This window comes from Macrobrachium nipponense, chromosome 33 (genome assembly GCF_015104395.2).
Source record: "Macrobrachium nipponense isolate FS-2020 chromosome 33, ASM1510439v2, whole genome shotgun sequence".
NCBI lineage: Eukaryota > Metazoa > Arthropoda > Malacostraca > Decapoda > Palaemonidae > Macrobrachium > Macrobrachium nipponense.
The window spans coordinates 47,937,390-47,963,413 of NC_087219.1; the positions used below are offsets into that span (position 1 = coordinate 47,937,390).

Consider the following 26,024-nt stretch of genomic DNA (forward strand, 5'->3'; position numbering starts at 1 on the left):
GGCAAGTCTGGTCTTTTCGGAACACTGCAGATTGTCCGTACGACTTCGACTTTCTTGAGTTTTATGTAGATAAAACTTGAGAGACCTACAGGCACAGGACTCTCTCTGGCTCCTGCCCATAACTTGTGCCATCCTTGATTCCAAGCTCCTGGCCCAAGAACAAGACGGGTTTCCCATTCTTAGGCCACAACGGAAGGCTTAGAGAACGCACCGCCTTTGTTCTCTAATGCCAAAACTTCTGACGATGGCTGAAAACCTCACTAACCCTCTTTGTCGTATATAGGGTGGATTAGAAAAGGGCCTTCCTGATCACGTGCAAGAAGTTAACAGGTAGGAGATGTTCGAATGCTTTGACATCAAGAACTTCAGACTATGTCTAAGTTCCATATTGAAAGCTTCGATCTGGACATGCACAGTCAGTCAGTCTGTACTAAAGTCAGGTGACCGACCAGTTGACCAGTCAGACGCATCAAGGACAGCAAGGCTGTACCCTGAAGAACCATAAGGCACTATTCTTCGCTGAAGGATGAGTGTCTGGACTGCCTGGGCGATTCAAGCTAAGCAAACCTTGGGGTATGAACGCAACCCAACGTCGTTAGCGAATCAACTCCTGAGACACTCCTGACTCGAGCTTCTGGTGCCAGGAGAAAGGAGCGAGGAGCAAAAAGGCGATTCAGTCCCGAAGGACGAATGCCTGACAGTCCAACCTGGTCTCATGTTAACGATCATCGGGGGTGTGTAAACGCAACCGACTTCGTCAACAAGAAACTCAGGGCTACTATGTGTCTCCTGATCTCGCACGAGTGCTGACTCCGAGAAAACAGGTGAGACAAAAAGTAGATGGTGAGCGAGTTTCGAGATTCCACAGAACTCAAAGATCGTGAAGGGCTTTGTGTTTGACAGAAGCAAATCTCTGAGCCCAAAGGCCGTCAACAACATATTTGCGTATTCTTTAATAGTTGTGACTGCCAGCTTATCCCATTCTTCAAACGGAAAGGGAAGACGGCAATCTTATGCTGTCAACATCTCGATAGTCTGAACGTAGTCAGACTCAGAGCGGAGAGGTTATAGGTACCTTTCGTGTTAAAGTAGAACGACTCTCTCGAAAAGGTCCTTGGAAGGACGTGACCTCTGTGAATCTAGGATCTTGAAGGCCAACATGGGGCGATTAGCGTCATTGTCGCTCCCTGTGATGGTATAAATCATCTTATTACATTTCCTAAGCGTTTGAAAAAGGGGGAAAAGAGACTAAACATCCATCCTGTTCAATATCATAGCGAAGAGATGTATGAAAGGACGTCCCTAAGTCTCCATAACTCTCAACATACTTCTAAAGAAAGATTCCATCCCGAAGTCAGTAGTTGCTGCCGTCGATCGAGACGATTCGTACGGACTTTTGCAATCCTGTAACGAACCTCTAGACGATCGTTACATTCTACGTCTGTTGTTATAATAGGCTCTTTCTCGTAAACCCGAACAGGGACCGAGAGAAGATACTTCCTAAGATATGAGAGAGCTGTGGAAGATCAGAGTTGATATGGACCACTGGTTCCAAAAACTCGTTTCCAGGACTGGAGGGACGACAGAATTGCTTCCACTTCTTTCAGATTATGATCCAGGACATCTGAAACCCTCTCCAGAGTCCCGGCACCTTCTTTCTATCACCTCAAGTGATACTTAACGCACCGAGAGATGTTCAGAATCATTCTTAGATCTTTAATAAAATTTCAGTTTCCCGGTAGGAAAAAACTGTAGAGGTCTGAATTGCAGTCTATTCAGGGAAACAAACTTCTTTAGGAAGGAAATGGTCCCCAGCAAGCTCATATTCATTCCCTCACACAGTATGTTTACTTCCCTAAAAGGCTGCGCTTTGGCCTAAGCAGGAGAGCATATAATAGTGAAATGTTTGCGGTAGGACTCGTAGTCCTATACCGTGCTGGTAACGAGCACCGAAAGGAGTAAGAGATATCTCTGAGAACATAGTAAGGCAAAACGAATGCAATGTTTATTCATTCATGTAAGAAATCCCCTCAATCTAGCTAAAGTCCGTGATTGTAGGGCAGAGATAACAGTTATCAGTCAATCCCGCAGGGAGAGAGAGACGTAACTGCCAGCACAGAGATACGGTTAGTCAGTCATCAGGAGAGAGAGACGTAACCTACAGCGCATGACAGCGACGAGCTGTACTGCCTCGTTTGGACTGGCGGAGAGGACAGTGACAGCAGCAGCTTACATCGTCGTCTCTTAACTTTATGCCTGGGTTGCCAGCTACCCTATTCTACGAAGAAATAGGTCCGTAATTTTTAGCATAAAGAGACTCTCAGCTGGTATATGTTAAGCGAAACAGAAAACGCTAAATATATAGATGCGTTTGTGTCGTCATAACACTACCATACAACGGTATAAAAGATAAATCGGAAACTCCTGGAAGGCTGCAGGGAGTAATAACGATTAAATGTCCCTTAAATTAATAGACCAATAGACCTCTCGGTGCCATCCGAAGAGGTAACTACAGCAAACGTATATGACTTGAGCCAAACCAGTAGTAAAATAACGCAAGGCAAAATATGATATTATATTGCAATAAAGTTTTTTCATACTTACCTGGCAGACATATATACTATAGCTGAATTCGGAAATACAGCTACATACAATATCTGACAGGCAAGTTTCATAAACAAAACTCAAGAGAATTGAAGCGGACAGCTCAAGCTTCTTATGTTATTGGACATAAGAGTTCATTGAAGTAGTCTACAAGTCTTATTTCTTGTACGATGTCTGTCGATAATGATGAATGAGAGCTCTTCCGAATCTTGTCAATAAGAGCTTATCCGCTTACGCAATATAAAGTTAATGAGAAGTTTGTCAATGAGAAATAACCCATTTACGGGACAAAGAGATAATTTGTCAATGAGGGGATACCCACTTACTTGACAAAACGATAGTATATTGTCAATGGGGGAAATTCACTGAATTGACAAAACGTAATCCAGGAAGTCGAGCATTTTATTTTCGATTCCCGTCTCAAACGAGGAAGGGGCAAGAATCCTGTTAAGAGACGGCTTACGACAGGTAGAACGACGATGTTCAATTCGGCAGCGTAAGTCCCGACTAGGAACTAACAAAATCTATCATCTGAAAAGCCCTTTCAGATGGGCTAAAAAGCTTGCAAAATTATCCTGGGAAGAGGAAGAAACTCTCCAACCAGCTTCCTCTCCCGTATCAAAATTTATTGGCAGTATGGCAAAGGAAGTCCTGTCTTGCGCTTTCCTCCTTTTGATGAGTGCCTTTGCAAGAATCCTACTGAACGTTGCCGAGAGTCCTGACGTGCAGGACGTCGAGCTTTTACATAACCCATAGCTGCCTTACCGCAAAGTCTTGACTGCGGTAGAGCAAAAGAGATCTTTCCTTGAGCTTTCCATACAACTCCATCCAATCCTGGACTTAACGAAAAGCAATATTACTGACAAAGACCTCTATAATTCACGAAACCCGTGGTCTTGCTGGGTTTCGAAAACGAAGTTGCCTTTTCACTTTAAGCTTCCTCCGAAGCACTGCTTACTTCACATTCTTCGCAGGCGATGTAGAAGGGATCACCGAAGTTAGGTACAAAAACTCTTTAGGCCCAAATCAGCTTGAAGACTTCAACAGAAACGTTCAGCCAGGCGACTACACACTGGCGTGCGACACTGCCCGCTCGGCGTCCACTGACTAGCAGCGAGCACGCTCGGCGTCCATTGGCGAGCAGCGAGCACTCTCGCGCGCCCCGCTCGGCGTCCACTGGCGAGCAGCGAGCACTCTCGGCGCGCGCTCGCGCTCGGTATCCACTGGCGTGCGCTCGGCCTCGGCGTCTACTGGTGCGCGCTTGGCGTGCACCCGCGCGCAAAGGCGCCTGGCGTCCATCCGAACGTCCCGTCCAAGCCGAGCGTCAAAAAAAAACGTGCAGAAAAGCGTCACGCTCCTGACATGGCCGCAATGCAAGCGAAACTGCCTTCAGGGAAGAGCATTAGACATCTCGGAGAGAAAAACGACTGCACGAAGCAGTCTCAGGTGAAGGGTTGATCGTGTGAGAATACGCGGGGCCAGGGAACGCCTTCTTATTCTCACAGCAACAAAGCTAGGACGTCCGCGCTCAAAGCGTCCTGCTAATATGACTTGCTTTCCCTTTTCTCGGTGGAAAGACGTACACGAGTTCAGGCGACGTTCGCCTTCTTACTTCTCACTGCAACGCATGACGAGAGAGAGAGAGAGGACGTGAAACGTCCTCTTCTATAAAGCTTCTATTTAGAGGGCGCGAGTCCTTCCGAAAGCTCCAAACCCTGCGCAGGGAGGACGCTTCGGAGGACGAGAAGCAATCCTTCAGGATTCGTGCACGCACTTTGGCAGCCTGGGAGTAACTTCAGGTCTGCCGAAGGCACGTCAGATCGGTGGGAGTTCCTCGTAACCCTCCTTCGGCTTTCGACATGCTCTCTCCCTGTTCCTGGGAGTCAAGCAGAGGTCCCGGCCTAGAGGCGCAAATAAGGGCCTGATTCTGACGCACCCTCCACTACACAAGGGGCACTGTCACTGCACTTAGCCACTTCACTTTTGCTCTCCAAAGCCAGCACTTTCGATTCTAAGTTACAAATCGATAGAGTATCAGAGAAAGGTCAATACCCTCTACAGAAACTGTTAGTTTAGGGCCCGAAGGCAACATTACAGGGTTAGGAGTAACAACTACAGAAGTAGCACTTTTCACCACAATGATAGGAGAGCGAGCACCTTAGATTCCAAGATACAGATGGAATCTATAACGTAAAGGGCATTACCTCACGAGACATATTTATAGCCCGTAGGCCATACTACAGGGTTAGGCAAAATAGTCTACAGGTAGGTAGCCTACCCTGACTTTGTTTACTGATTAATTGCGTACATATGAATCATACGTCTTCCTTATGGAATTAAGGGACAGTCTCACAACTCCTTACATGACAAATCTCAACAAAGAAGCAAGACACATAGCCCTCGTGGCATATCGAGTGCGGAACTACCGAAGCTTTCGGTAGCCACACCCTATCTTAGCAGACAACACCCTCTGAAACTAGCCTAACTAGATTCAGATATACAAAATGAATCATATTCAAACAATTTAAGATAGCGTATGCCTAGCCACAAATCCAAGTCAATAAATCAAAAGACAATTAGGATATTTAGCGGCCATGAAGTTTCCAAAATCCTAAGACGGAGGTACTGAAAACAGGTGTTTCCAGCACCGGCGACAGAAAAATTATGAATAGAAAATGGGACTGGTTCCTGATACCCGCCTCCCAGCGGCGGGAATGGGTACTAACCACCTGGCCGACCACTGTGTGCCGAAGTTTTTGAATTTCTGTCGGACTTCAGAAAAATACAGCTATATATATATCTGACAGGTAAGTTTCATGAACAAATTAATAGACAATAGACCTCTCGGTTGCCATCCGAAGAGGTAACTACAGCAAACGTATATGACTTGAGCCAACCAGTAGTAAAATAACGCAAGGACAAAAATATGAATATTATATTGCAATAAAGTTTTTTCATACTTACCTGGCAGACATATATACTATAGCTGAATTCGGAAATACAGCTACATACATATCTGACAGGCAAGTTTCATAAACAAAACTCAAGAGAATTGAAGCGGACAGCTCAAGCTTCTTATGTTATTGGACATAAGCGTTCATTGACGTAGTCTACAAGTCTATTTCTTGTACGAGTCTGCGAATGATGAATGAGAGCTCTTCCGAATCTTGTCAATAAGAGCTTATCCGCTTACGCAATATAAAGTTAATGAGAAGTTTGTCAATGAGAAACTAACCCATTTACGGGACAAAGAGATAATTTGTCAATGAGGGATACCCACTTACTTGACAAAACGATAGTATAGTGTCAATGGGGAATCAATGAATTGACAAAACGTAATCCAGGAAGTCGAGCATTTTAGATTCGATCCGTCTCAAACGAGGAAGGGGCAAGAATCCTGTTAAGAGACGGCTTACGACAGGTAGAACGACGATGTTCAATTCGGCAGCGTAAGTCCCGACTAGGAACTAACAAAACTCTATCATCTGAAAAGCCCTTTCAGATGGGCTAAAAAGCTTGCAAAATTATCCTAGGAAGAGGAAGAAACTCTCCAACCAGCTTCCTCTCCCGTATCAAAATTTATTGGCAGTATGGCAAAGGAAGTCCTGTCTTGCGCTTTCCTCCTTTTGATGAGTGCCTTTGCAAGAATCCTACTGAACGTTGCCGAGAGTCCTGACGTGCAGGACGTCGAGCTTTTACATAACCCATAGCTGCCTTACCGCAAAGTCTTGACTGCGGTAGAGCAAAAGAGATCTTTCCTTGAGCTTTCCATAACTCCATCCAATCCTGGACTTAACGAAAAGCAATATTACTGACAAAGACCTCTAATCACGAAACCCGTGGTCTTGCTGGGTTTCGAAAACGAAGTGCCTTTTCACTTTAAGCTTCCTCCGAAGCACTGCTTACTTCACATTCTTCGCAGGCGATGTAGAAGGGATCACCGAAGTTAGGTAAAAACTCTTTAGGCCCAAATCAGCTTGAAGACTTCAACAGAAACGTTCAGCCAGGCGCACACCTGGCGTGCGCGCTCGGCGTCCACTGACTAGCAGCGAGCACGCTCGGCGTCCATTGGCGAGCAGCGAGCACTCTCAGCGCCCGCCCTCGGCGTCCACTGGCGAGCAGCGAGCACTCTCGGCGCGCCGCTCGCGCTCGGTATCCACTGGCGTGCGCTCGGCCTCGGCGTCTACTGGTGCGCGCTTGGCGTGCACCCGCGCGCCTGGCGTCCATCCGAACGTCCCGTCCAAGCCGAGCGTCAAAAAAAAACGTGCAGAAAAGCGTCACGCTCCTGACAGGCGTCAATGCAAGCGAAACTGCCTTCAGGGAAGAGCATTAGACATCTCGGAGAGAAAACCGACTGCACGAAGCAGTCTCAGGTGAAGGGTTGATCGTGTGAGAATACGCGGGGCCAGGGAACGCCTTCTTATTCTCACAGCAACAAAGCTAGGACGTCCGCGCTCAAAAGCGTCCTGCTAATATGACTTGCTTTCCCTTTTCTCGGTGGAAAGACGTACACGAGTTCAGGCGACGTTCGCCTTCTTACTTCTCACTGCAACGCATGACGAGAGAGAGAGAGAGGACGTGAAACGTCCTCTTCTATAAAGCTTCTATTTAGAGGGCGCGAGTCCTTCCGAAAGCTCCAAACCCTGCGCAGGGAGGACGCTTCGGAGGACGAGAAGCAATCCTTCAGGATTCGTGCACGCACTTTGGCAGCTGGGAGTAACTTCAGGTCTGCCGAAGGCACGTCAGATCGGTGGGAGTTCCTCGTAACCCTCCTTCGGCTTTCGACATGCTCTCTCCCTGTTCCTGGGAGTCAAGCAGAGGTCCCGGCCTAGAGGCGAAATAAGGCCGATCTGACGCACCCTCCACTACACAAGGGGCACTGTCACTGCACTTAGCCACTTCACTTTTGCTCTCCAAAGCCAGCACTTTCGATTCTAAGTTACAAATCGATAGAGTATCAGAGAAAGGTCAATACCCTCACAGAAATGTTTAGGGCCCGAAGGCAACATTACAGGGTTAGGAGTAACAACTACAGAAGTAGCACTTTTCACCACAATGATAGGAGAGCGAGCACCTTAGATTCCAAGATACAGATGGAATCTATAACGTAAAGGGCATTACCTCACGAGACATATTTATAGCCCGTAGGCCATACTACAGGGTTAGGCAAAATAGTCTACAGGTAGGTTAGCCTACCCTGACTTTGTTTACTGATTAATTGCGTACATATGAATCATACGTCTTCCTTATGGAATTAGACAGTCTCACACTCCTTACATGACAAATCTCAACAAAGAAGCAAGACACATAGCCCTCGTGCATATCGAGTGCGGAACTACCGAAGCTTTCGGTAGCCACACCCTATCTTAGCAGACAACACCCTCTGAAACTAGCCTAACTAGATTCAGATATACAAAAATGAATCATGTTCAAAACAATTTAAGATAGCGTATGCCTAGCCACAAATCCAAGTCAATAAATCAAAAGACAATTAGGATATTTAGCGGCCATGAAGTTTCCAAAATCCTAAGACGGAGGTACTGAAAACAGGTGTTTCCAGCACCGGCGACAGAAAAATTATGAATAGAAAATGGGACTGGTTCCTGATACCCGCCTCCCAGCGGCGGGAATGGGTACTAACCACCTGGCCGACCACTGTGTGTGCCGGAAGTTTTTGAATTTCTGTCGGACTTCAGAAAATACAGCTATATATATATCTGACAGGTAAGTTTCATGAACAAATTAATAGACAATAGACCTCTCGGTTGCCATCCGAAGAGGTAACTACAGCAAACGTATATGACTTGAGCCAACCAGTAGTAAAATAACGCAAGGCAAAATATGATATTATATTGCAATAAAGTTTTTTCATACTTACCTGGCAGACATATATACTATAGCTGAATTCGGAAATACAGCTACATACATATCTGACAGGCAAGTTTCATAAACAAAACTCAAGAGAATTGAAGCGGACAGCTCAAGCTTCTTATGTTATTGGACATAAGCGTTCATTGACGTAGTCTACAAGTCTATTTCTTGTACGAGTCTGCGAATGATGAATGAGAGCTCTTCCGAATCTTGTCAATAAGAGCTTATCCGCTTACGCAATATAAAGTTAATGAGAAGTTTGTCAATGAGAACTAACCCATTTACGGGACAAAGAGATAATTTGTCAATGAGGGGATACCCACTTACTTGACAAAACGATAGTATATTGTCAATGGGGGAAATTCACTGAATTGACAAAACGTAATCCAGGAAGTCGAGCATTTTATTTTCGATTCCCGTCTCAAACGAGGAAGGGGCAAGAATCCTGTTAAGAGACGGCTTACGACAGGTAGAACGACGATGTTCAATTCGGCAGCGTAAGTCCCGACTAGGAACTAACAAAATCTATCATCTGAAAAGCCCTTTCAGATGGGCTAAAAAGCTTGCAAAATTATCCTGGGAAGAGGAAGAAACTCTCCAACCAGCTTCCTCTCCCGTATCAAAATTTATTGGCAGTATGGCAAAGGAAGGTCCTGTCTTGCGCTTTCCTCCTTTTGATGAGTGCCTTTGCAAGAATCCTACTGAACGTTTTGCCGAGAGTCCTGACGTGCAGGACGTCGAGCTTTTACATAACCCTAGCTGCCATACCGCAAAGTCTTGAATGCGGTAGAGCAAAAGAGATCTTTCCTTGAGCTTTCCATAACTCCATCCAATCCTGGACTTAACGAAAAGCAATATTACTGACAAAGACCTCTATAATTCACGAAACCCGTGGTCTTGCTGGGTGGGTTTCGAAAACGAAGTTGCCTTTTCACTTTAAGCTTCCTCCGAAGCACTGCTTACTTCACATTCTTCGCAGGCGATGTAGAAGGGATCACCGAAGTTAGGTAAAAACTCTTTAGGCCCAAATCAGCTTGAAGACTTCAACAGAAACGTTCAGCCAGGCGACACACCTGGCGTGCGCGCTCGGCGTCCACTGACTAGCAGCGAGCACGCTCGGCGTCCATTGGCGAGCAGCGAGCACTCTCGGCGCGCCCGCTCGGCGTCCACTGGCGAGCAGCGAGCACTCTCGGCGCGCCGCTCGCGCTCGGTATCCACTGGCGTGCGCTCGGCCTCGGCGTCTACTGGTGCGCGCTTGGCGTGCACCCGCGCGCGCGCCTGGCGTCCATCCGAACGTCCCGTCCAAGCCGAGCGTCAAAAAAAAACGTGCAGAAAAGCGTCACGCTCCTGACAGGCGTCAATGCAAGCGAAACTGCCTTCAGGGAAGAGCATTAGACATCTCGGAGAGAAAACCGACTGCACGAAGCAGTCTCAGGTGAAGGGTTGATCGTGTGAGAATACGCGGGGCCAGGGAACGCCTTCTTATTCTCACAGCAACAAAGCTAAGGACGTCCGCGCTCAAAAGCGTCCTGCTAATATGACTTGCTTTCCCTTTTCTCGGTGGAAAGACGTACACGAGTTCAGGCGACGTTCGCCTTCTTACTTCTCACTGCAACGCATGACGAGAGAGAGAGAGAGGACGTGAAACGTCCTCTTCTATAAAGCTTCTATTTAGAGGGCGCGAGTCCTTCCGAAAGCTCCAAACCCTGCGCAGGGAGGACGCTTCGAGGACGAGAAGCAATCCTTCAGGATTCGTGCACGCACTTGGCAGCCTGGGAGTAACTTCAGGTCTGCCGAAGGCACGTCAGATCGGTGGGAGTTCCTCGTAACCCTCCTTCGGCTTTCGACATGCTCTCTCCCTGTTCCTGGGAGTCAAGCAGAGGTCCCGGCCTAGAGGCGAAATTAAGGCCGATCTGACGCACCTCCACTACACAAGGGGCACTGTCACTGCACTTAGCCACTTCACTTTTGCTCTCCAAAGCCAGCACTTTCGATTCTAAGTTACAAATCGATAGAGTATCAGAGAAAGGTCAATACCCTCTACAGAAACTGTTTAGGGCCCGAAGGCAACATTACAGGGTTAGGAGTAACAACTACAGAAGTAGCACTTTTCACCACAATGATAGGAGAGCGAGCACCTTAGATTCCAAGATACAGATGGAATCTATAACGTAAAGGGCATTACCTCACGAGACATATTTATAGCCCGTAGGCCATACTACAGGGTTAGGCAAAATAGTCTACAGGTAGGTTAGCCTACCCTGACTTTGTTTACTGATTAATTGCGTACATATGAATCATACGTCTTCCTTATGGAATTAGACAGTCTCACACTCCTTACATGACAAATCTCAACAAAGAAGCAAGACACATAGCCCTCGTGCATATCGAGTGCGGAACTACCGAAGCTTTCGGTAGCCACACCCTATCTTAGCAGACAACACCCTCTGAAACTAGCCTAACTAGATTCAGATATACAAAAATGAATCATATTCAAAACAATTTAAGATAGCGTATGCCTAGCCACAAATCCAAGTCAATAAATCAAAAGACAATTAGGATATTTAGCGGCCATGAAGTTTCCAAAATCCTAAGACGGAGGTACTGAAAACAGGTGTTTCCAGCACCGGCGACAGAAAAATTATGAATAGAAAATGGGACTGGTTCCTGATACCTGCCTCCCAGCGGCGGGAATGGGTACTAACCACCTGGCCGACCACTGTGTGTGCCGGAAGTTTTTGAATTTCTGTCGGACTTCAGAAAATACAGCTATATATATATCTGACAGGTAAGTTTCATGAACAAAACGCAATTGTAAGCTAAAACTATTACATTCTAGTGATATTAAATCATTTAAATTTATTTTGCAACAAATTGGAAGTCTCTAGCACAATATTTGGATTTATGGTGAATTTATGAAATAAACTTTTTCCTTATGTCCACGTGGTAACTCTTCCGAAAAAATCATACATTTTTTCGTCCGATTGTCGTAATGTTTGCACCATTTTAAATTAGCCGTTACATCATGTTTTATTTATGAAAATGTGTGCAATTTCATGTAGAATAACAAAAAAACAACCTATGGTTGTAGCTTTTATCAGTTTTGAAATATTTTCATATAAATAACGATATAGAAAAAATTCGTCCTTCGGTCAACTTTAACTTGACCAAAATGGTCAAAAACTGCAATTGTAAGCTACAACACTTACAGTCTAGTAATATTCAATCAATTACCTTCATTTTGCAACAAACGGGAAGTCTCTAGCACAATATTTCGATTTATGGTGAATTTTTGAAAAGCTTTTTTTTTATGTCCGCACGCTACGAATTCATGCATCATTTTGTGATAATATTTTCTCCGTGTTGCCTTGATCATTTTACAATGTGTTATATACCAAAATGATTGCAATTCAGTGTATAATACAACAAAAAACACATTAACTCGTTAGCGCTAACCGTTTTGCTCACAGCGCGATTTGTATACAATTATATATGAAATTTTTTTTCGCGCCGTCATATATCCCAATATTTATATATGATAATATTTTTTTCATTTCTGATAGTTGCATACTAAACTTCAGGCAATGACAAAAAAAAGGAGCCAAAAATGAACTCTTAATCTTGAAAACTAAGCGAGCTGTGATTTAAAAAAAAAAAAAATTTTTCCGCTTCGGCGCTCACTCGCGAACGCCGCCGGCATACGGGAGACGAATTTTAAAATACCGCTTCGGCGTTTAAGGGTTAAGATTCTACCGTACTTAATGTGGTTAAGTACTTACACTTGCTTTATCCACAGTGTATTTTCTTCTCTTGACAGGAAGTGCTTTTTTAACTTTTTCTTTACCCAACTCTGGACGGAAGAACTCTGCAGCCCCAGGGTCAATAAAGTTTGCAGTCATGTACTTATCCTTAATGGCCCAAATCACCTCAACACCTGTAAAATAAAAATACAGTACATTCCTGCCCATCATGTTTTCTTACAACAAAAATTGCATATAGCATTACAAAACCAACCTATTATAACAAAACATTATCAAGCACAAGCATAACTAAAGCTCAAATATGATGGTTTTCATGTTCCAAAGTTTCAACATAGGCAATACATAGCCTACATAAATTATCAGGTTTCCCTAATGAAAGCCAAACTTATGATAAATGCAGTTTTTCACATTTTCCCTGGCATTTTATGGGGATGATTCAGAAAATGATTTGTGCCACTGCAATGACAGTGAAAAAAATGATTCATCAGCCTATTGGCTGTTTTCCATACACTGACAAAAAAAAAAGGCCTTATTATTAGAATGTCAACTCCACTTATATGTATTTTACAGCATCATTCACCTCTGTTGGAAAAACACTTTATTTGTGCTAAAAATTAAAGACCCTATATTCTTCCCTTTCTATCATCCAGACAACCATGAAATATCTAGAATTTTTTCTCCTTTTTCTACCAACTTGACCGTGTTGTATACTTTTATGACCAAATTACCTTCACCAATTTTTATATATATTTTTTTACATATACTACTAAGTACGGTACTCACCTGTTACTTCATAAACCATTTCTGTTGCAATTCCTCCATTTCCAACAATGATAATACGTTTTGCATTCAGCATTCTTTCTTGAAACTGACTGACAGATTCTGTGTCACGAATCCATAGTACATATGGATTGTTCCCTGCTACTGGTATGACTTTTGGTTTTGCCCCAGAACATATACACAACTTCTCATACTTGAATTTCTTACCACTGTTGGTATGGATCACCTACAGAAGCATAAAGTAACAATTATCAGTGCACTTAAAAGAATTTACAAAAATATTCAAGTACGTAGCACTATTTCATCACACTAAGCACTAATTATAGTTGTACGTACAGTATTACCTTATGGGAAGTATATGCTCAGCAAAAAATTTTATATTAAAAGACATGTGCACATACAACTGGAAATGGAGCATTTTATTAATTATTTAAAAAATAACATTATAAGCAGATAGTTAGACTTCACCTTATACCATAACAAAGTGGAGTTACATTTAGTCAAACTTTGTGTTGTATGCATCGTTGTTACTTAAATGCAGTACAGTATTTAGCTTCAGGTTTGTACCGTTACTGCAAATATTTTTCAAACTGAAAATTTATATAATTCACACCTGAGAATGTCAGAGTCTTAATTTTGCTCTGCGTCCATAATGAGTTTGATACCCTGGATTTTGAATGTCTGTGGAAAAAATTGTCAGACTCATATCTTTATGATATCCAAAATGGATATTCATACGATTACTATAAGCCAGGTCTCTAACACCTTACTACATCTCCATTTTACAATTAAAAACCTGAGGCTGAACAAAGAAGAGTAAAAAACCTTACAAAGACTTTACCTTATTTTTTGCTTCAAGCCGAACAACTGCATCTTGTTCAACTGTGACAGAGGGGCAACGACTCACTAAATCTTCAGGGGGCTGTTCTTCAACATTAAAAGCATCTAGTGTTTTGGTGAGGGGCAGGACATTTGTTACACTTTTGATGAGATATGAAGCAGTCAGAAGAAGAGTTTGAGCTTCAGGGTCTAGAATGTACAACTGAAAAATAACATTGTTAAATCAACACTGTATATATATATATCACAAGAAAATACTTTTCTTAAAAGAAATATTAGCATAATTCTTTTCTAAAGAGCAATTACTTTTTAAATGAATATTATGTAATTCAATTCAAGGAATCTACATTAAAAAGGAGTACTTTTCAAACAGAGACCCTTCTGTCAGAATATGAAAAAGGACAGGAAAAGTTGATATATGATATATGTTTCAGGTACTGAAGTATGAGGATGAATGGAAAGTGAAAATGATGCTGGTTGTAAAATGAATGTAAAGCCTGCAATGTCTTAGCACACCAAACAACAAGACAATTCATAACATTTTATGGTGTAATACCATGATCTTGCCAAGACAGAATTCAATTTGAATGGTGGCCACTTTGGAATCTTTTTCCTTCAGGAACTGTATTTACCATGTAACATAGGAAGTATAAATGAAAATATTGCAAACTGCATCACTACCTCTTGAGAGACTGTGTTGGAACAAAAGGCACATGCACAGTTTCTTTCACTTAATGTTATTATTTCAATTTATATAATCTCAAGTCTTACAAAACAGACTCAACAATTTTCTTATCCAATTAAAACTTCGTAATATCTCATAGTTCAGAACACATACTTTCAGACTCCAAATTTTCACAGCCCAATATATACAGTTCGATATCTGTATTGTTGCTATGAAGTCCTAATATGGAATGTAATGCAGTATCATCAGCTATCTTAATGAGGAAAATAAAGACAGCAACTTATGGAAAGACCAAGGATAATCTCTTTGGCTGCACATATAATACCTGAACTTCTAATATAATACCTGAACTATTTTTAGTCATGAAGCGAATCATTAGAATGGGTACGGTACAAGAAAGACAAATGGCTGCATTAATTTCTCCTGGATGCCACACGGTACAGCTACATCCAAATATTGCAAACAGACTACCCCCTCCTTATTGGTGAACAAAAGCCTTCTATTACAAAGTACCTCCCAAATTATGTATGCCTAACTTACAGGTAGTCCATGGATACCCCATCCAGTACCAGTTAGGTCATTCAATTTTAAAACTGAAATTGACAGTAAGGATTGATTGATTGATTGTGGGTTTTCTGGCGTCACAACTACCAGGGTCACCGATGCCGTGACAGTAAGGAGGTTTGAAAGTTTTAACAGGAGGAAAACCTCACAGTTGCACTATCAAACCGTTATTAAAGAGGGTGAAAAGTCACATGCAAGAAAGAGAATATGAACAGAGGTACAGTAAAAGGAATGAAAGAGGTTGCAGCTAAGGGCCAAAGGAATGCTGCAAAGACCCTTAAGTAATGCCTACAGTGCACCACATTAGGTGCACTAATGGCACTAACCCCCTATGGAGCCTTTGCTAGTTAGGGTCCATGGTCAATTATAACTCCATAAATTTATAAAACTAGTAAGGTGTGGATTTTGTGTCCAAGGAAAGGCAGGTGAAGTTCCCACAACCCACCAATAAAGTAGGAACCCACACCCTACTATGCACTTCAGGGACTGATAGTCATTTTTCTTAAATATCTTTTACATAATTTTCTCAAATATCTTTCAAACTAATTATCTGATCAAAATGGTACTTTAACACAGCGTACAAGACACCTTCCACTAATTTTTGGTGTTAGTTAAGGCGTTCACTCTCGACTTAATGTTGTTGTCAAGGATCACTAACAAATGACTTTGAATGACCTTCATTCCCATCCTGTTCCTCCCTACCTCACCCTTCACCTCCCCATCCCCCCCTCAACCCACTTTCCTGGCCTTCTCATCTTGGCACCCCACTTTCCTGCCTATTGTAATTATAATTAGAAGTAATAATATTGGATGTTATAAATATGTTGGTTTTTGTAAATTTTGTATGTATTTAATAATTATTACAGTGGAACCCCCTGTATTCGCGTTCTCCAGATTCGCGGACTCACACATTCGCGGATTTCTCTCGGGAACGTTTCCCTGCATTATTCGCGGAAAATTCGCGCATTCGCGGTATTTTTCTATGATAAATATCCACAACTTCCTGTTTTTTTTATGAATTTCATTATAAAATGCACTTTTTGTGATAAAACTATTAAAAAAACCATGAAGGAAAATTTTTAGTGGGTTTTTCTTGAGTTTTAACTAACAAAATAGGCTGTTTTAGCATATTTATAGGGGTTCCAAACATTCACAGGTTCTAACTATTCACGGGGGGGTCTGGTATGCATCCCCCGCGAATACGGGGGGACCACTGTATATTTTCTTAAATTATATACTAAATGGAAGTGTAGGCTGAAGAGCATATGACCGTCACTGTTCATCAGGCCATGAGAGACAAGGTCTGCTCACTTCCCCCAAATCCCCAAGTACAGTGATGCTCAAATCTCATGCGACATGACTGCATAGGATTTCATTCAAAATTCACTAACTGGCAACCTAGCATGCTCCATATTTATCTATTATTTCAATGCGCAAACACGATTTTTGCATACAATAAGGCTATAATATGTTTCATAAGAGTGAAATATGTCATATATTTCAAAACTGTAAGAAAATGTCACGTGTAGCCAAATTTCAGAAAAAATTCTTACGAAACATTTTCAAAACTTTTGTTCACGCATCACTGAAGCATTTGACCAAAACGAAGTCGTCATCAAACCTCAGTTCTAAAGTTAAATAAAAAATGAAAAAAGTCATAACATTAAAAATGCCTCCGAAGCAAGTATAAAATTTGAAATAGTCCTATTTGATTGCTTTTACACCTCAACACTGAAAAAAATGTAAATAAGTGTATACAAAAGTAGAATGCGCCCACCGATATCAACGTGTGAGGGGAGCATATGTGACGTATCATTAGTGTCGGTGCAACAACAGCCAGCTGGTGTAACACAAGTAGGTCTAAATGAGTAGCGTCAATGAAATTATCTTAAAAACATTAATTTTATACGTGTTAGAGGAATATTTGGATTTTCATACATAATTATATATTTGTTATATTTCTTGAATATTTCAAAAATTATGGCATACTACCACATATTCGTCTATGCAGTTATTCTTTTGTCAAAGCATAGATATTGTTCCTAGGCCTAGGTGTTAGATTTCTTTACTTTACACTTAACAGTCACATCTGTCTATTAACAATTTCTGGCCAGAGAGCTAATGAGGTTATCTACATATTCTTACACTTCAAGTTACCTTATGAAAGAATAAATTATACACCAAAAGCAAGCAGAAGGACTTTTAAGAAAATAATATTTTAAACCAATTAAGAAATAAGTGTTCCATACGCCTTGATATTATTACTTAAGATATTTCGATTAATAGCCATCTTTTCCATATAATCAAAATCATCATCATCTTTTATTCCTCAAAGAACAGGTAACCTCTACAAATAAAAACATTAGTAACAGATTACATCTCAGCAAGCTTAGATTATTTTTCTAGGCCTATAAATCATTTTGCAACATACAGGCAACTTAAACACAGCCTGAAACTTCAACATTCAAAGAAAACTGGTTGTAATTCCTATTCCTATTGTATTCCTCAAAGAACAGGTAACCTCTACAAATAAATTCATTAGTAACAGATTACATCTCAGAAGGTTTAGATTATTTTTTAGGCCTATAAAACATTTTGCAACATGCAGGGAGCTTAAAAACAGCCGAAAACTTCAACATTCAAAGAAAACCTACTTTGAAAGTGTTGTAATGACTGTTGAGCTTATTAGGTCTACTGTGATAATGCTGTAGACGTAGTTATATTGACCAGTCCGAGGAGCATGCTAAGTGTGCTTTCATTAACACACCCCACTGAACTAAGCAATGTAAAAAGAATCAGTTCAAATCGCACAGATTACAAATTATAGCAATGCATAAAAGGGACCATATTTATATAACCATAAGGAGAATAGGGATAGCTGTGAATTCGCAAAATTTTCGACATGCATGGCAATAGAAAAAAAAAAGAAAAAAGTTTAACACTACTTGGCAACGTCACGTTGAGTCTGAGAATCTGGACGATACAAAAAGAATCATGTCGCATGAGATTTGAGCACCACTGTACGTGGAGCATTGTCTATTTCCTTATTACGTCAGCCTGTGAATTGCTGTAAAAAGAAAAAAATGGGTATAATTTGGAGGAAACTACTATCACTATCTATCACTGTGTGTTTCTCAATCACATCACACTACAATTTCGTTTCTACTAATCTAACCACAGTACGTAATAAGGATGTTTTTCTTCCATGCACAAATCTTCATGAAACAAGTATAACTGTAACTATTTTGTGACACTTTCTGCTCAGAATCATCATTGCTGTGTTTACACTGGGCTGCAATATTTATTTACTGTTTTCTTCCTCATACTAACATAGTCTTCCTACCCACTGGCGCATCACAACACATCATTGTATAGTTGTGCATGAGCAATGCTGCATCAAGTATTACTGAACAATGTTCCCAATCAACAAAGCAATATTGTTTTCTTTCATTTATTATCAGCAGTGTTAATTTATACAACAGTCATCTCATTATAAAGCCATGAACTTTTTCTACTTTTTTGTTCACAAAGGTGCTAGTACATTTTCTCATCCTTTCAAGAAATGAGGCATCAAAACCTCTAAAACTGAAGAAAAATGGTTCATATAACTTCTGATATAACCCTGAAAAGTTTGATATTCATTTACATCTAGAGCAGCCATACTTGGTTAACCAATTACAGGCAGTTCCTAGTTACTGTGGGGGTTCCGTTCCCAGCAGGGTGCTGTAAGTCTGGGTTACAGCATCATAGAGCAGGTTAACAGCATCGTGGGGTAAATGCCTCAAGTCCAGAATGACTTAACCCGAACCTAATGTACCCAGGGACTGCTCATACCCTACTGAAAAACAACACTTTTAGAGTAAGGTCAGGTGGTTGGAGGATCTGGTTAGGTTACCGTACATCCCTGTTTGTCAAAGGTTTCAATTACATATCACCAAAAGCTATAGCTTCCCAAGGTGGTCACCCAATTATCATTAAATAGCCTTACAGAGGGTACTGTAATGAGATATGCCAAGTTTTTTTTTTTATATTGAAATAAAAGCGAAATGCATCAGAATCAGAATAACAAAAACTATAAGAACAACCATATATTTAACAGGTTCCAGGATTCCAGGTGCAATTAACCCCTTAACATGGGAATGATCATATGAGAATCCATAACAGGTTTTCAGCGATGGACAGGCTAACTCACATGAGCATTAATACTACGTGCCATATGATTTAGATGAATTTAGCGGAAAAGATGTTCACATCACTTCCTTGGTCCATAAATGATTTATGGTAACTGTAGCAGCTTCAACACAGGGCAGAAGGAGATCAGTGTGCCTTGAGACTTGATGGGGGAATGTATTGACCCTCTATCCCATGAAGTCTTTTTATCTATTTGCTCCTAAACAGACCCAAGGAATGCTGTTGGTTTTAGTTCTTATCTTTTCTGATAGTATGTCAGATATAATTGTGATTTTACAAAGAAAAGTGCAAAGAAATATTAGAAAAAATATGTATACCTCACAAAAATTTACTGCATCTCCCCATTTCAGTAAATCTCGTAAATATTTTACAACATATATATACAGTAGGTGCCCGTGTTTGCAGAGGATGAGTACCGGGCAAATCAACAGCCCCCCAGGGAATAGCTAAAATCTGCAAATGTGTACTTAAAACCTCTCTAAAACACTTAGAACTCCCTATTTTGATAGTTAAAACAAAAAAAAGTATAAAAATGCTTATACCTAAGTATTTTAATATGAAAATACAGTAATTTGTGAATATTTCTCAGTGAGAAAGACCGTGAATAGGTGAATTTTCCATGAATAATGGGTACTAATATATAAGGTCCATAGAAAAATCCACCAATAGGTGAGTCTGCGAATCATGAGTTCGCAAATAGCGGGGGTCGACTGTACATACTCAGAATTAGTTAATGATTTTCATTCTTATCTGTTATGATATTGTGTGTGAGGTGTAAATATAACTTTACAAACTATACAAAATAAAATAAAATAAGTTATTAGAAAAACATGTATAACTTGGTAAAATTATAACAATATTTTACCTTAGAAATAGTGCTAAAGGAACCTATTTCACTGGGCGACACGGGCCCTTCGCCCAGAAATAGATTTTTCCTGCGTCAAAATCCCTTATTTTTTACGGGTGTCTCGGAAAAAGGCCTTGCACAGGTTATAAATAATCACTTTCAACTCCTGTGGAAGGTACAGAAAAAAATTTTTTTTTTTTCTTACACCATGTGCATTTCTACATATTCCTTTTCCACTGATGCGTTTTTTCTTAAACTGGCCAACCTTAAAGTTTGCCTGGTCTGGTGGTATGCTTAATATATAATGTTAGCCCATCTCGTAAAGGTTAAGCCACTTATAAATATTTATAACATTTAGCATGGACAATATAATTAACTTTTTTTACTATTCCCACAGCCTACTGATTTCTTCATAAGCTAGATCATATATTACATTATAATAGCCTATTAGTATAACTAGGCTAGACTTTTGGCACTTAGCCTATATATAAGCTATTGCCACAAGCCTATTTGATAAACTTTGTAAAATGTTATTTTAAGCTTACTGTGACTTAACATCAAGCCATGTTCAAATCTGCCTACTAAGCATTTCAGAGGCCATGAAATATGTTTTTTGTAAAAAACTTTTACTGGGATTTCCATGCACTGAGTGTTTCTAACATTGGCATAATTTATGGTAGTACACAGAATTGACAGGTGTGCTTAATTAAGCTGCTTACTCTTACAAAATGAAGACCAACTTCTTGCCTTTTCTGTCTGTCGAACAACTGGTGTTTTATGATGTATCTGTGACAAAGAGCCATCCCTCTTACCTTATTTTTAAAAATTATATCATACAGTACATTAATTTACTTCAAAAAAATTTTATGGTTCAGGATAGGTAAAATGACATTTAACCATAAGTCAAACAACCATTTGAAAAGGTGTAGTAGAGGATACGCTGTACCGATGTCACTGACACACATCACCACTTTTATGGATGGTTGGGTGGCTAGGCACAGCTTTAACCTCCTTATATTAAGTAAAAAAGTTAATGAATTACATACAGCAATGCACAGCATGCACAGTACTTACAAAAATTAGGAAGAGGTTTGAAACACTCACTTCTTTAAGTGGCATGAAATTTCATAAGTTGGTTTAAAAGTTGTATATGAAAAACACTATGTAATGGCCTCTGGAATGCATAGTAAGCCTATCCTATTTGCAAGCCTTGTATATAGCCTAGAGGTCTGGGCCTAACTTAACTTACCATAAGCTAGGTCACAAGATTAGGGTACATTAGGCTGGTCTACATTACATTGTGTAAACATCTGAGTAATTTCTGAAGGTTATGCAAACAGACCATTTGGGAATAGAATATCCAAGCCCTTCAGTGCATGAAAGTGAGGCAAGAGAGCCCAAGTAACTGATCAGCAAGGTACAGAGATCCAAGATATAACAGACAAAACCAAAGTTATTACAGTAATTTACTTTAAACCATAATTATATTTTGGACTAAAAAACCCTTTTCTTATGACTTAATGTGTTCTTTGAATGTTTCTGACACTTTTTGTTAACAAGTGAGTACTTTTGGTCATGGTGGAAATGAAGGTTAGGATATATCCTACAATTCACGGGACCAACAGTGGGCATGAAGGGATTTTGGGCGAGGGAAAATGCAAAATAAGTGTAATATATAAGGAACTTATTGCCACTGATAGTTCTCTTTAATATTATGGAAAGCTTATGGAATATTTTAAAACTAATATCAATGCCCCAGGGTAAGAGCCTGATATACTAGGTTAGGTTAGGTTAGGTGTGGTTGGTTAGGGCAACTGCTAACAAAACGAGAGCCAGAAACATTCAAAACACACATCAAAACATAGGAAAATGAGGTAAAACTAAAAACTACTACCACGGTCTGGTTCCCGCCAGTCAGCATCTGTAATGTTTACAGCCTTGTGTTTGTGCTATGTTATTTAATGTCTCTAGTAGATTATATTTTTACTTAATAATTTCTAGTATGTGGCTAGTACTAAACATGGCAACCATTCACATGCAAAACGATAGCTACCAGACCAGAGGGGAGTGGTAGTAGGTAGCCTTTGGTTTTACCAAACATAGGCTATATTATAAGGTACAGGATATTGGTACGGCAGCCGTATCCCTGATTGCGATAGATTTTGGTACGGCAGTGTATTGCGCATGCGTCAATTTCAGACTTCCTGCCGTACAAATAACATAGTGTAGTGGGGGTACGTCAGATTCTGTCAGTGGTGCCGTATTACGCTATTGACTTGCTGTAGGTACGGTAGTTTGCTAATCATGCAGCAGTTGCCGTGCACTGTTGCTAAGAGCTATAGGTACTGCACTAGAAGATCAGCGGCAGTAGTAATAATAGTCAAACTGAATTGTTTCGCTAAACATGTTCAATTTAAAATATCAAAGTGAAGCACCATACTGTCATCACCAAAGCACCAAAACATTTTGAAAGTAAATGAAAATATAAAAAATCACAATAATACTTAAACATACTTAGATTTTGACTATGTACATGAAAAATAAAACTAAACTAATCTATCTGTGTAGTTCATATCTTCTTTGAATCTCCTCTGAACCCTGTAATAATACATCAGTTTTCACCAAAAAACAAAAAAACAGATGTTTTCAGGTTTCAACGAGCTGAAAAAAGCAATAGATGTCTACGAATAGTCAAACTTCCAGAAATTGTATATCCGTAGGTCACGAACAATCGAATCGGCCCTGAAAATAGCTCCGAAAAGGAGATTCAAAGAAGACTTGAAGTACACAGAAATCATGCTCTGCTGTATTCATGGTAGTAAGGAAAACTACCAAAGTTGATTCTCTGGTAACCGGCCTAATCAATCATAAGTATAATCATCCAAATCAGGTCTATATTAACAGCATGTTTCCATATCAGAGGTCTTTTCAGGGCCGATTTCATCGTTTGTGACCTACGGATATACAATTTCTGGAAGTTTGACTCTTCGTAGACGTCTATTGCCTTTTTCCACTTGTTGAAACCTGAAAACATCTGTTTTTCAGCAAAAACTGATGTATTATTAAACGGTTCGTGTTGCTGGTTCGTCATTTTCTTGCTGTCACTGATATGCCTGAGGCAGTAAACAAGGGTTTGCGCATGCGCAATTCAGAGCCGTACCAATATCTATCGCAATCAGGGATACGGCTGCCATACCAATATCCAGTTCAATATTATACAGTCCAAAATGTGATACCCAATACTAAAGTCCATTCACTTAAGGTAGATTCTTGTGCCTACGAGACGTTTGTTTGGCGGCCTCTGATTGGCTGGTACTGGAAGGTGGGCTGCTCACTCAGTCTCATTATTTTTGTTTGAAGCTTAGAAAACTAGCAATATGTTTATATTTCTTCAATAATCTTGTGCTTTGCTCAAGATAGGATTGCTCAAGATAGGAAAGTTTTGGTCATACCAAAGGATTCGGTATGAATTGTACAACCATGTCATCTTTTCCTGAAACCAATAAGATAAAACACAAAGGAATTACAATGAGTAAAAGTGAAGAGGAAAAATTTCATTCTTTATACCTGTTTTTATTTATCATTGGATTTTTAATAATTCATGTCATCAAGATAAAATAAAACTTGTGTTTTCATACAATACAATCACCCTGAATACGCTGGTGCCTTTAGATTTTAGATGCGTGTAATATGTGAAGAGAAAATTAAGAATATGTCTTATTAGCCTATGTTGCATTCGTACTTGACTCAGCCTGAAAGGAAGTCAATCTTCCTTAATACTTTGTTGTTTATTACTCCACTGACATTATTATTTCATATCACTTAAATAAGTCTCTGATATCTCTTTCGTTTGAAAATATATTCATATGATAAAATTAAAAACAATATTCTGAAACAACCTGATTATAGCTTAGGCTGAATTGAAAAGTGCAGTCTGTTCACAGAGTTCAACTTCTTTGCTGAACCGAATTCCCCGCTTCCCGCCTAGATCTCGGCTAACGTTACCAGATGCATCCATCTGATTATTATTATTTTCCTTATCAGATATGTCCAAACATACTGTATGATATTGGATTAAAAATTCTGTGTATTTAATAACAGAAAATGTAATGATGCAACATGGTATATAGTATTGTCGAAACTGCAACCTCTTATATAGCTAATTGGCAACTCAAATCTCTCGCTGAGATGACCAACGCAACGACACCTTGCAGATCATATTCTCTCGGCAATACCGTCAAACTGGAGTCATTTATGGATGCAACATAATAAGACATATTCTTCATTTTCTCTTCACATACTAGACGCATCCAAAATCTGAAAGCACCAGCATATTCAGGGTGATTTTATTGTTTATTGTATGAAAATACAAGTTTTATCTAATCTTGATCATGTTAATGATGCAAAATCCGATGATAAGTAAAAACAGGTATAAAGAATCAAATACTTCTCTCTTCACTTTTACTCATTGTAATTCCTTTGTGCTTTATCTTATTGGTTTCAGGAAAAGATGAATTAGTTGTACAATTAATACCGAATCCTTTGGTATGACCAAAATTTTCCTATCTTGAGCAAAGCATGAGATTATTGAAGAAATATAAACATTGCTAGTTTTCTAAGCCGCAGACAAAAATAATAAGACTGAGTGAGCGGCCTACCTCCCAGTACCAGCCAATCAGAGGCTGCCAAACAAACGTCTCGTAGGGGGACAGTACAAGTTTTATTGAAGAGAGATTGTGTACCTACCTAATCGCACAGTTTTGGGGTACAAATTCACTGCAATACATAAAGTCAAGATCAGCAGGCAGGTTTATCAGATACCTTTTTATTGAATCATGGAAAACAATAAAAAATTGAGAACTAGCCTAGGCCTAAGACGTAGGATAGGTAACTAGGTAGAGGCTGGAAGTACCTAGTACTAGTACCTAGGCTACAGACCATAAGCTGGGTGGGTCTAATATCACTTAAACGGTACAATTCACAATAAGTAGGTACATAAAATTCGGGTAAATTCGCAGATGTCAGGCTAGACTGGTCTACCATACTTACATGTTCTGCACAAGTGACACCCGCTATCCCTCCCCCAACGACTATGTATGTATATTCCTTCATTTCATGTCCTTCCACATTTGACATTTTTCGTTTTTTAATCTGGATATTTGGTTCAAGCAAACTCGAAGACATAGAATAACAAATAACACACTTCGTCGAGCTTAAAATCAAAAGCACTTAGCTACGCGAGTAGTACGTTTGGTGCCATACGAATATCGTATTACCGCTATGACCTAACCATGATGAAATGTAAACACTGGCGTCTTCTATTCTTAATCCAAACTTAAACATGTTTACGTTTACGTCGTCAACCTACTGGAATGGACGGACGGAAACTTCATAATTTTCGGTAAGATGATGTATGTTCATTGAGAAAAAAATAATAATAATAACAGTAGTTACGCTTTACTATTTCTCATTGAAGTCCATAAAGATACATTACCGTATACAATTCAATTATGAACTAATCTACATTTAGAACCCACTGATTACTTGATACCAAATAGTAATTTTCATTACCAAAGTGCCCGTCAATTTCTAGGTTTTTTTTCACATCGGAAATGTTTGAATTAGATTTAACTGAACATAGAATTAAGGCCCATGGCCAAGCACTGGGACCTGTGAGGTCGGTCATTCTGAGCTCAAACGCAAATGCAAATGAACAACAAAAGGTTTGAAAGGTGCACTATGAACCAACTGTTAAGAGAGGATGGAAAGATGGAAAACATAATATGAGGCCTGTACCGATGGGTGTGCGGAACGAACTTCCCGCCCCTCCCCCCCACCCCCGAAAAAAATAACATCTAATCGGATCAATGTGCATATACCA

The 26,024-nt window shown here is 40.2% G+C and overlaps 1 protein-coding gene across 6 annotated transcripts in view; it reads right to left on the bottom strand.

The window, feature by feature from the left end:
- The window catches only part of LOC135203158 (pyridine nucleotide-disulfide oxidoreductase domain-containing protein 1-like), a 58,332-nt gene extending 32,884 nt beyond the window's left edge, over positions 1–25,448 (bottom strand). The window contains exons 1-4 of one of the 6 annotated variants that reach the window (XM_064232837.1): positions 25,193–25,448; positions 13,858–14,058; positions 13,020–13,242; positions 12,255–12,409 (exon numbers count right to left, since the gene is read on the bottom strand). In XM_064232837.1, coding sequence (XP_064088907.1) covers positions 12,255–12,409; positions 13,020–13,242; positions 13,858–14,058; positions 25,193–25,327 — 714 coding nt within the window. In that variant the 5' untranslated portion in view covers positions 25,328–25,448. Of the gene's footprint in view, positions 1–12,254; positions 12,410–13,019; positions 13,243–13,857; positions 14,059–21,392; positions 21,417–22,037; positions 22,080–22,196; positions 22,314–22,410; positions 22,469–22,695; positions 22,732–25,192 lie in introns of those variants that run through there. The other 5 variants (XM_064232838.1, XM_064232840.1, XM_064232839.1 and 2 more) reach the window with 5 other exon arrangements.
- Positions 25,449–26,024: the final 576 nt, after the last annotated feature.